Source organism: Humulus lupulus, chromosome 2, assembly GCF_963169125.1.
Source record: "Humulus lupulus chromosome 2, drHumLupu1.1, whole genome shotgun sequence".
NCBI lineage: Eukaryota > Viridiplantae > Streptophyta > Magnoliopsida > Rosales > Cannabaceae > Humulus > Humulus lupulus.
Window position 1 is genome coordinate 250,306,576 of NC_084794.1, and position 12,643 is coordinate 250,319,218.

Genomic DNA, 12,643 nt, shown 5'->3' on the forward strand with positions numbered 1-12,643 from the left:
CGAGCAGGCATCGAGCATCCATCGAGCATGCATGAAAGAGTGAGAATGCACATTACCATCGAGTACCCATCGAGTAGGTATTGAGTAACCATCGAGCACAACATTCAACCGTAAAAATTAATGTTCCATCGAGCAGGCATCAAGCAACCATCGAGCATGCATGAAATAGTGATAATGCACATTACCATTGAGCACCCATCGAGTAGGTATCGAGTAACCATCGAGAACAACATGCAACCGTAAAAATTGATGTGCCATCGAGCCTGCATCGAGTAGGCATCGAGCAACCATCGAGCACAACCCAAACCCAGAAAATTCCCAGAAACGCAGATCGACAAAAAACCAGAAAAAACCAAAAAAATGTGCAAATATTGCTCAGATCTATTCGAAATGCCCAAAAAGTTTAAAGGAAACATCACTAATCCAAGTATTTAAGAAAAAATTGCTTACCCATAAAAATTTTCTCCAAGATTTCTCAACCCTTACTTTGGTATTGATCTCTACAAATGGCTTTTGTTGGGGTTCCTTCGTAGGGGTTGCTCGACTTCCTTCTACTGTGGTGCTCTTAGTGGCGGTGTGAGGTGAGGTGAGTGAAAGAGAGTGAGGAAGATACAAGAAGAAGGAAGAGAGGAGGGAAGAGAGGAGATAGTTGTGATAGGGGTATTTTGGGTATGCTAAAATGAATTGGCATTATTTTGTAATGATAAAAATTCCTAGCATTTTTTTGAATTACAACCCCCTATTAAGCATAAAAAGTCAAATTTCCCAATTAAAAATGATTTGAAAACTGTTTATCCAAAAAACAGTTGTTGATGACTTGGCAAGAATTTTTGACACGTGGCAGAGATGCTGCTCGCCTATCGACCAGAGATATTTCCATATGCGAAGTTCAAGTTTTATATACGAGCAGCCTGGTCATATACTCTGTTTATTTATGAATAAATCTGTACAGTCGTAATGATATCCGAGAATATCTCCTCATTATAACCTGAAGATCTGTTTATTAAGGAAAGATATTATGACTAATTGACTCATGTAACCCTCCTTGAGCCTATAAATATACAAGAAATAGCTCAAGGGGGGATCTTTTGATCTTTTTCCGAATTGCATTACTATTATCCATCGCTTGTATTGTTTTCTCCTTCTAAGGTCTGTGAAACTCAGGAACCCTAGTTCTTTGATCACACCTTTGAAGCTCAATATCAATAATAGTATCAAGTGGATGTAGGTCATTACCAATCACTGAGGCCGAACCACTATAATTCCTTGTGTTCTTACTTTCCATTAGATTATTTGTTCAAGCTTTGTACTATTCTCCTGTCGTTTATCTGACTCCGTGTCGTTGACCAAAACGAGGGTCAACAAAAACAAACCTTCATCTTCAATTTCTTTCTCTCTCTCTCACCTGAAAAATAAAAACTCAAACTCATATTCTCTTACTCTCTTCAACCTTCAACCCAGCAAAAAAATTCATAATCAAACAATATTGATTCAAACATGAACCAATTAAAACATGCCACATATCATAATATTTTTTCAAATCAATTTTAATTAATTAATTACTGATGGCAGTTTAATCACATTAAAAAAATTATTGACTAAATTTGAGTTCAGAGTACTATTTTATACTAATTTTGTAAATACAAGATATTTCATGAGAATTATTAGTAATAAAGAGTACCAAAGCCATACTTTGCAAATATATAGGATACCAAATAGGTATTTATCCTTATTTTAATTCACTAAAGTATTATTTTATTTTTAACTATTATAAAACAATTCACTTGATAAGGATTTTATTAAATTTATATAATATCTCAAAATTATCTTTTAAGTTGGGTTTAGATTTGATAAGTTCAAGTTAAGTCATAATTTTTGAGGTTATTATACCTATTTATGGGTGAGTACTTAATTGTTAAGGTAAATATGTACACATTCATGGTTACATTAGTTCTAGTCATTAGATTGTTATTGAATGGTTGTAATTAATTCACTAACTAAAAATATTTAATAGTAACTTGTGACCTAAAACTATATTATTTATATTAAATTTTTGTTTCCTTATAAAACTAATTAAGATTTATTTTATTTTTAAAATAAAATTTAATTATAATTAGTAATTAGTTAAAAAAATTAAGTTTTTTTTAATCATACTCTCTCCCTCTCATCTACACAGTTTACACAATCATAACTCGATTGAAGATGGTAAAGATTCATTCGTTTAATTCTTGTTGTTGTGTTTGATTGATGAATTAATTATGTGACTTGTAAAAGATTAAAATTTGATTGAATCTTTTTGCAGGTGAGACAAACTTTGGATGAAACTGAGATGGAAGCTGCTGTAGTTATGCTATCACATACTGAGATCCCAAAGGAAGACAAATTGGTTTCTGTTAATGTAATTAGAGAAAAGATTGCTAAATTTGATTATATTCAGTTGTGAGGAGAATACAGAGATGGGGTAAAGAGATCTAATACTCCACAAGATATAAGCATCAATGAAAGATGTAGAATTTGTTAGATTTAATTTCTTTTCCATTAATGAAGCATAAAATTGCATCTTTGGATAATATTGGTCTTGATTGATCTTGGGGTTTTGTTCAAATCCAATTATTTTTATTTGTTGATTTCCGTATAAGAAAGTGCTGATATTTTTTCTTTCAAATAACATTACTTGATTCGCTTGAAAACTTAAAATTATTTAGGTTGTGTTAGGTAAAATTTTCGTTTTTGAATTTTTTAAACACAAAAATGGAAATATTATATTTATTTTTAAAAAATAAAAATATGTTTGATAACTATTTTTGTTTTTTGTTTTTAAAAATAATAAATAATAAATTCGTTTGATAACTTTTATTTTTATGTTTTGTTTAGCAATATAAAATGAGGTGGTGATTTGAAGAAGACAAGAAAAAAAAACTAAAGTTAAAAACAATTTAAAAAAAATTTGAAAGTGAAAATTTTCTATTTTCAAAATTTAATAAATTTTGTTTAAAATTTTAAAAAATAAAAAATAAAAATAAAATTACCAAACACTATTTTATATTTAATTATCAAATTTTTAATTAAATAAATAAAAAATTATTTTTTTAATGGTTACCAAACAGCAACTTAATTACTACAAATAAGCAAGTATTTCGTTTATGCTATAGCTATACCAGAAACAAATAAGCTTATAAAAAGTTAATGGAGCAAACAAAAGAATAAATCCACATACAATAGTTGAAATAATTGTTGCAAACATGAGAAAGTCAGCCTAGAGTAAACTTTCATAATTTTCTTACGTGTGATCAAGGAAATTGGTCTATTAAGGTGCACGGTACTTCCATTTTTTGAAGTGCACCATAGAATTTGCCTTTATCTATAGGGTGTAAGAGTTAATTATGTATTTAAACAGGACTAAAACATAAAATATAATGTAATTGAAGGTGCTTGCTTATAAAAAAAATTAATGAATGTTTAATTATACAAATTATAACTGCATACTTATTATATTAGTAAATAATGAATGTAATTCTTAAAATATAAACTTTTTTAAAGTTAATATGTTACGACTTATTATAGCATGTCACTAAAAATGTAGCTATCCCTTAACTATTAAAAACTTCACCTAAAATATTATTATGTAATAATTACTATTTAAAATTAATAATATTTAGTAATTACATTCAATTCTCACGAGGCTATAAAAATTAAAGTGTAATTAGAACACTTCATTTAGCTTCAATTACATAATTACTATGTAATTATCTTATTGAACAAACATGTCAAATCTAGTAATTACCTCAAATTACAATCAATTCTAATTACAATATAACTTTCTAAATGCACCCTAAATATATTCTAATTGATTTTAGCTCTCTAATTACTGCGTTGGATTATTATGTTTTCTGCCATAATTCAACTTAATACAATGAAATAATATAACTTTTATTTTATGTCTTGTGCTGTTGAATTTTTATTGTGCCAATTTTACTTTGGTTTTGTTATGAGCTAATTACTTTGTTTTGGGTTAGCAATATGCCAATTTCGTTTTGACTTGTGTAATGCATCAACTTTAGTTTGACTTTATTACATGCCAATTTGTTTTTGGCTTGTCACGTGTCAATTTTGTTTTGGCTGTATTATATTAGATAAATACTTTACTCATAATTTTATATCATAATAAATAAATAACGTGAACTCTTTTTCGGTTAGAAAAGTTAGAACACTCCTAACGGGTGATTTAAAATAATTAAATAAGTAAAATTATACCAAAATATACTAAAATGAGTCTTCAATTGATGTTTTATCCTTCAAAAAAACTTACCATCATCTATAGTACATAGCTATATTTATAACACACTATTCATTTATGTAAACATATAATATTAATTTTTTATATTCTTTCTTGCATTAACTATTCACAAACACATAAAATCAAACACACAAATATATATGTATATGCTCTTCTCCTTTTTTTTTCTCTTTTTATATATTTATATATATAGTTATATACCTAGTAAATAAGTTTTATTTATATTTTACAATATTATTATATTTTATTTTTTAATAAATTTGTATTGTTATTTTTTTATGGGTAGTATTATAATATAATTATGTGATATGATATATGGATAGATTTTATAAATATTAAAAGATATTATGATATTATTGATAGTTTAAGAAAATATTTAAAATTAATAGATAATATTTAAAAATATAGTATTTAAATAATATAGAGAAAAAAATAAAGAATCTGATATATGGTGTAATGTAAAAGTTATAGGTAAAATAAAAAAAAAGTGTACTTTGGAGAAGTATTTTAAAAGATAGAGTAGAGCATCCATTAGAAGTGTTCTTAGTTGCTTACACCTTTTGTTATTTAGAAATGTAAATTGATTTTCAGGTGGTTTTTAACTTAATCAATTGGAGATTCTTGCTTGATTTTAGACTCAACTTCTCGAATTCTATAATTGAGTGTTTTAGTTGTACAAATTATTATCTAAATTTTTGAGACATCTCTTTTCTTGTTGGCCTCAAAGTTTTTAAGCTACTTTCAGATAAAATCTCTACTCTTCTTTGTATCTTTTCTACGTCATTGTGGTTCAACCACTTTTCTTAAAAAAAACAAAAAGTGTAAATATTTATAATAATAAAAAAAAATTACTTAGATGATTTGTTATACATTTTATTCTAGTCATGATGAACAAGTACCATGTATTATCTTGATTCCACAAGACAGAAAACATAGCTGCTTATATTAAACAATTCAAGTAAATACATAGAAAACATTGCTCACTGTCTAATACAATCTGCATGTCTATTTAAACACTTGGCAAGATAAAAACAAATCGTATGCAAAAAAAATATATATATAAATAATAATAACAATCATGCATGAAGGAACTTCTTCAATTGAAGAATCCCTATTCAGATCTTAGTACCCAATTACAAAATTTTGAAACTCTGACCTGAGCTTAAGAAGTATTCAAATGGCCAAACATAAAATTTCACAATTTTTTACTAAATTCTTGAAACTTAGCTACTTGACACAGTACCATTGAAGAAATCACTTCTTGTGGCTTCCAAGAAAGTATGGCAATCACAATCGATTTTCATGAGAATTCTCTTTGCTGCGCTGATGCAGTAACAAAGGTCAGGATTACCTCTAAAACCTTCTTACAAACTACTCATTGTGACTTGTGAGCAGACAAGACATTAAAGAAGAAATTTGAACTTCGACATTCAGCAAATTCAGACTAGGACTGGCCTAACAGATTAAGCTCCCACATGCTTGCTTAGTATCCCCAGCAGCAAATCCACCTTCCACTTAACTGGCATCATCAGAAGCACATTTTGAAACTTGAACTCAGAAGGAAAAGATATTGTCTTCAGGATCATTGTGTTTTACGAGAAATAGGCTAAGGGGGTGAATGAATTCCCCAAGAATGACTACCTATTCATAAAATTTGAAGCGAGTCATCTGACATTATAGCACCAAGACCCTGAAAACCGTTGACTGAATGAAATGTTCTGTGTTCAGTGACGATGAGCAAGGATTGGCAAAGATGAGCTCGGCAAAGGAGTTGAAGTCAAATACATTGAAGCAGATTCAGATGATCCTTCAAGTTCATTAGCTCTGTAACTACCACAGAATGCAATGGAAAATACTTTACTCACAATTCATTGCATCAGAAGCACCTTCCGGAGCTTTTCCATTATCACAATCAATTTGATGATCCAAATCAGATTTAATCAGCAGGGAACTCTCATTAGAGCCATTAAAACTAGAGATGGGGATGTCTGGATTTTCCAGGACTTCCTCAGAAGCATTCTCGGCTATGATTTCTCCTGAGAAGGAAGCAGGTACAAGACAGGCATTCTCGTTATTCTTTTCATGGGAATCATCCATACCATCTTCGTTCAAAGACTCTGTATTATCTTTGAGAGAAGAATCCAATTGATTAGCTTCCTTAAACAGAACACCGCTGTCAGGGGGAGACAGGCATTGACTTTCTGAATCACATTTGGCCCCCAAATGAGATTCAGACAGCATAGTCCCCTCGTGCGAAACTTGAGTTTTAAGTTCACAGGAAGCTTCAATGGAACTGCTCATCAAAGAAGTTTCATTTAAAGAAACATCTGGACTTTGGGATAAAGAGACGGTGTTATTTTCAAGAAGAGCTGATACAGGTTTATTTTCCATCTCTAAAGCATCATGACTCGGTTTAGAGGGACTTTTGGAGTCAGATGTAGCTCCACATATTTTGGCCTCTGAAGGAGAGTCAGAACATGTGGTCTCTTCAATAGGATCTGGATTCTCATGTTCAGGAGAAGCATTTAACGAACCACTCAGCAAAGGAGTATCAACAGACACATCCACACAATGGGAACCAGATTCCACACCAGCAACTTCCTCAGTTGTGTCATTAGAATGATGCAAATCTGTATCATCGCCACCATGAGGATCACTCTTTGTTGAAGAATCAATATCTGATTTAACAGCCACCTCCTGCTTTATACTCGGTTTGCCTTTGCATTCTCTTTGCTTCATACCTAATATAAAGGGTAAAAAAAGTACAAAAGATAAGGAATCAAAACTACAGAACTGTAAAAAAAAAAAAAGTCAATGGAAAGTCAATATACAGCAGGAGACTAAACCTTTACTGGTAGTCATGAAAGCCTCATGTTCTTGCTCCCCAAGAAGCTTTTGTAGCATGTCTATCCCAGGGAAAACCAACATATTTATTGATCTCATTTCTCGTTTGAGTGCTTCCTCCAGAGGAGTGAAACCAAAAGCCACTGTCCATGTATGTGTGAGTTCAGAAATTGCAGGGATAATCAATTTCTCAACCTTGAGAGAACAGAGAGCCTTCAAAATAAGGGAGGAAAAAAATCAGAGGCTAACATGAAAATAGAAAAGCAGCTACAAACAAACATCTTTCTTGGTGCTTTATAAATAAATAAAAATTACAAAAACTTACCGATTCAATGGCACAGAAAAGCCGACGGCACATCCCTTGACGCCTATATATATGGCGAGTTCCAATGAATGGCATCTCTGCTAACTTAGTCCCGTGGAACCTATCCAGCAGAAGAAACCATGATTCATAAAATATTCATATTACATCATCAAAATGCATAGATCAAATGATACTGGTGAGAGTTTCTACTAGATCACAGAACTTAAGTGGGTAATAACAACTTTACACAGTTATACTACCTATGCATGCCTACGAAAATAAAGAATAATTCTAGGACATCAGGGACCCCATTTATGCATAATTTAAATGATATGCATTCAAGAGGCATGGTCAAAATCATCTCGCTACCTGAGAGATGCAGCGCAAATTAATTCATCACCCCTCTCCAAAATAGCAGTGTAGAAGCCACCATAGTTTATTCTATTAAAGTTTGAACTGCAAGGCCAAAATAGTAGAAGAATTAAAATACTGAAGGACAGTAATTAATTTGTTATTCGATAGAGGTTATTATAACTACAGTAGATGGAAAAATTCTAATGGTTAAAAAAACAGTAATAATTTTTCCAAGAACATCGAGGTGGAATTTATAAAACATCAATGTTGTATGGGTTTAGGTAAAGAAAGTTCAAGTAAATATGTTCTCCCATGTCTGTAATTCCAAATGCTTGCTTTCCAATTTGGTAAGTACGATATTTGATTTTAGTCATTTAAGTTAATGTTCTATGAAAAAATTAATCAAGCAAATTTACATACCAAACTATCAAACTTAAATTCTTCAAAACAATTGAAAAGCTAGAAAAAACAGAAAACAGCTCTTCAACCAAATATGAAACCCAGCACTTACCCACAGTTGTAAAGAACATTACGAATTAAATTAATCCCACTTCTCCGATCAACAATGGGCAAAAAACACTCATCCATAACAGTCATAGCAACAGCGAGCTTTGAATTGCCCTCAACTCTCTGAGGAACCCCTCGATGAGCGAAATCGGAGTCTTCATCTATTCTACGAATGAAAGACCAAGAAAATCCCCCTTCCAAATCATGTTTGACCCCGATATACTTCTGTAAATGCTCAAAGAGCTTAAAAAAGAGAGGAAAAAATATATATACAAAGTCAAACATCTCTTATAAGGATACAAAGCAAAACTTTTAAAATTTGGCAGAAGAAATTCTTTTAACTGCAAAAAATAAATAAGTAAAAGGAATCAGCACACTAAAAGCAAAATATGTACGCGCACATGCTTTGTTTGCTAAAAGAACTTAATGACATAAAAAGTTTGGTAGAGAATTCTACTATGAAACTGCTGCCCTATTATTGTCAAATTCAAACTCAACTCCAGCAAAACCACTCGAGTCCCCATAACCCAAATGTCTAATCCCTGATGCACCTCGTAAGGTTAAACTCATAGCCTCTTCAGGCTAGGTCAGGTGGTTGGGTGGATGCGTGGGTGTTTGTGTTATATAGGGTTAAGTGGATGTGTATTGTATTGTCCAAAAAAGAAAAATAGTTTAGGTGGCTTACGCAGGTAACACATTTATAATACGGGTTCCAGTGAATGCATATTTTATTGTCGAAAAAAAAGAGTTTAAGTGGCTTAAGCAGGTAAATACATATATAAAATAGGGTATACATGTTTATATGCGTCTACACACAAAGATACGCAAGCATGGAGATCATACATCATAAGTACAAGCACATGGATACATATAATGGAAATGTAGATGTCGATGTGATTCAAATACAACATTTGTTTTTAAAGAGAGAGAGAGAGAGTTATGTGATTAAATAAATAAAATGCTGGAGTACCTCTTTACATTTCTGCCCACAAAAAGATGAGCCCATACTATTGGAATCGACATAGCTGACGTCAATATCTGAAGCACAGGATTTGTGACCTACATACAAACCAGAATTTTAAAAAGGGATGAGGGGAAAAAAAACAAACAAAATAAGCAGATGCACGAAAGATAAATGTTTAGAGAGAACTAAGCAAAATATTCTTACATTTTTTCTCACAGAGACTGCATGTAAAGGGCATCGAAGGAGTCATATCATCCTCATCAGTGACATTCTCACTGGCAATCCCGCAAAATTTGCACGTACAATTTGGACAGTGCCAATCCCCAGGGGGAAGCATCTGCAATGATGATTAAGATACATAAAAACTCCCTCAAGTCTTAAGTCGAGAATATCGCATACACTAATATATTATAACTAAACCGCAGAATCAATTAAAAATTAAAATTAATGTTCAGACTACCTGTATACCCAAGCAGCTTTGATGAAAAGTTGATGGGCAACCATCACAACATATCAAATCCCCACCATCTCCACAGATACCACAAGTGTCGTCATTGGGATCATCACCATCAACATCTACAGAGTGGAAACCAATATTTTCCGAGTCCTCTTGACTATTCCACGCATCCATCTGGCATTGCAGAAGAGAAACACCAGAGTCCAAGAATATGTTTTGATATGGCTGACGCAGTTTGCTTCCAGCATGAATCTCAAATTTCGAAATGGTGAGAATTTTACTACAGCAACCACAATGAATTCCATCTCTTGTAATCCAGCCCTCAAGCATTACTCGTGTTCTTCGGCGGTTCTTGTACTGCACTTTTTGGCTCAGCTGCACAGTTCCTGAGTCAATCAGCCAGGAAAGCAAAGTCCTTTTTCCAGTATATGGAACAAAACCATCTGTCTCTGAATTTAGCCCCTTGTTACGAACCAACAAAGTACATCTTCCAAGTTTTCTGCTTTTTCTTCCATGCAGCGTACTAGAAGTGGATCCTGAGGCCAGTTTTTCACCAGTATCTTGCAAATGATGAGAAGAATTCTGACCATTTGAGTTCACACTTACCAAACCATTCTCATTCATTCTATTCTTAAATGATCTGCCACCCTGCTTTAAGAACGAGCTTAGTTTCTCGTCATGACTAATGCTTTCCATGCTTTCTGAATCTTGCTTCGTATTTGTACATCTTTTGACACGGATTTCTTTTGCATTCTCACTGTCGCTTCCATCCCTTTGCTTCTTTTTCATTTCCTTCTCCATTTCCTTCTCCATCTTCTTCCTAGTTTTTCTTGTCAACTGACAGAGGTCCTCATCAGGTATAAGTTCAATACCATCACAGCTGGGTTTAATCTCATTGTCCTCATCATTTAACTGCTTTTGAAGTGCGTCATAGGCCTTGATGATGGACCAATAAGCTGTTCCTGATGGGTTAATATAAACAGCGTCTAGATAATCTCTGTTCCTTCTAGGCCTATAATCTATTGTCCAACCAGCTTCCACAAGCAACCCCCTTATCCGTTCACGCAACTTTTGCTTCTCCGTGCCACTGCCACGTCTAACTTTTCCATCTTTAATCTTGCTTGAATGTAACTTTTCACATGAAGGAGCATCTTCACCTTCACAACTCACCCTCTTCATGGATTTATTAGTTGTCACGGTCTCTGGTTCTGACTTCAAGGAAGTATCACTATCCTCTGAATCCCAATTGGATTTCTTTGTCATTTTAGTTGGTAATGATTTTCTTGAATTCGTAGACTTTTTCTCTAACCTGACAACTGAACTTGGCTTCTCAAGAATCTTTTCTTCTGAGTAAAATGGGGGAGATAAAACATTCTTCATAGAAGTATCTTCTATCCTTACTTTTATGCGTTCCTCCGCTTTGTGAAAATTATAGTTATCTAGTGATCCACCTATATGCTTTTTCTTGTTCACCATCACCTTTAAAACTCCATTTTTCCCTTGAAGCCTAATGGCTTGATCTGGATGACCAGTGAAATTGTCTCTCAACAAGTTTACCTGGGCATCATCCCGATTGATCTCAAATCTACCCTTACCAGGATGATTTCCCCGGCTGCTTATTCTTTCGAAGTATGAACTCTTTCTCTTGTCAACCACACGTCTGCTTGATCCAGTTTCATATTCCCTTTCAGAACCACTCCGAGCCATGTGCATTGACCCCACAAACCTTCTTCCCCCAAAACCGATGCCATCATCATACAGACTACTAGGCATCATTTCCCCGTCCATGCTATCATATTCATTAAAGTCAAACACATCCAGCTTACCTCTCTTTCTTTCACCCTCATCAAAACCATTTCCACCCATAAAGCCATCCTCACTATGCTGAATACGCTCCAACCTCTCCCTCTTCCTACCAAATTCGCTTTCTTGAACAGCGCCCTTTCCAAAAGCAGTTAAATCATTGCAGACCCGGATAGTTTCAGGTCCTACCCTTCTACGAGGGGGTGCCAGTAGCTCATCGCTAGACCCAGAATCACTCAAAGGCAATCTTTGTCTCTTCTTACCTTTCTTTGAATTGAAAGACTTCCTAGAACTCGATGAACCAACGCCGCCACCCCCACCACCAACCAATCCATCTCCTTTCCTTCTCACAATCAAACAACCCGAAGAGTTTCTGTTCTTCACCACAACCCCCGAAGACCCTCCAGATCTTACACCTTCTTCCATCCCCTTAAAATTCTCAAAATCCTGCTTCCATCACCTCAATTCTCAATAATTTGATCCCAACCCGAAAACCCTAATTCCACAAGGCAAACAAAATCTACCAGATCTGAACCTTAGACAAACCAACTCTCGAAAAGCAAATCAAATTACACACAACAAACAAACCAACAATGAAACGGCCAAGGAAGATCTTTTTCCGGAATCTTACCTCGCCGTCAAACTCCGCGAATCCGTTCCCGGAAAAATCACCTGTCGATAATTCCGATCGCGACCCGATATTTTCCGGCGCAGGAAGCTAAATTTGCAGAACTAAGAGAGAGAAAGAGACGAAGGGGAGAGAGAAAAGCAAGGTTTGGGTTTTTTTTTTTCGTGTAATTGTAAATCTCGGAATGGCTCCTCCGGTTTTGTAAAATATACCCAAAACGCAAAAAACTCTGCTTTTTATATTTTCCTTTGTTTTTTCAATTATTAATTTATCTATTTACTTCCTTTTTTCCCTCCAAATCGTTTTCACGAGTCTCTCTTGATTTTCACCAACGGTTCAGATCTGGCCAAATCAGATGGGTCCCACGCGTAAGTGTACCTTAGCTGACGTGGCGATATCTGAGTTGGAGCAACCGAGAGTTTGGTGGCTGTTTTTCCCCCTTTTTTTTTTTCCAGTGTAAAATCGTACGTTTTGGGTCTAGAGTT

At 33.8% G+C, this 12,643-nt stretch overlaps 1 protein-coding gene across 1 annotated transcript; it reads right to left on the reverse strand.

The window, feature by feature from the left end:
- Positions 1-5,338: 5,338 nt before the first annotated feature.
- Positions 5,339-12,357, reverse strand: LOC133819182 (increased DNA methylation 1-like). Its single transcript, XM_062252365.1, has 8 exons — positions 9,731-12,357; positions 9,475-9,607; positions 9,277-9,365; positions 8,311-8,549; positions 7,815-7,901; positions 7,467-7,566; positions 7,144-7,354; positions 5,339-7,038 (listed from the first exon to the last, which is right to left on the reverse strand). Exons 1-8 carry the CDS (start codon positions 11,954-11,956, stop codon positions 6,155-6,157), a joined length of 3,969 nt encoding a protein of 1,322 aa, XP_062108349.1. The 5' UTR covers positions 11,957-12,357; the 3' UTR covers positions 5,339-6,154.
- Between the last annotated feature and the right edge of the window lie 286 nt (positions 12,358-12,643).

Coding starts and splice junctions, on each gene's coding strand:
- LOC133819182 (XM_062252365.1), bottom strand. CDS start 11,956: ATGGAAGAAGGTGTAAGATCTGGAGGGTCTTCGGGGGTTGTGGTGAAG. Junction 9,608..9,730: donor AAAGCTGCTTGGGTATACAG/GTAGTCTGAACA, acceptor TCATCATTGCAG/ATGCTTCCCCCTGGGGATTG. Junction 7,567..7,814: donor ATTTGCGCTGCATCTCTCAG/GTAGCGAGATGA, acceptor TCTGCTGGATAG/GTTCCACGGGACTAAGTTAG.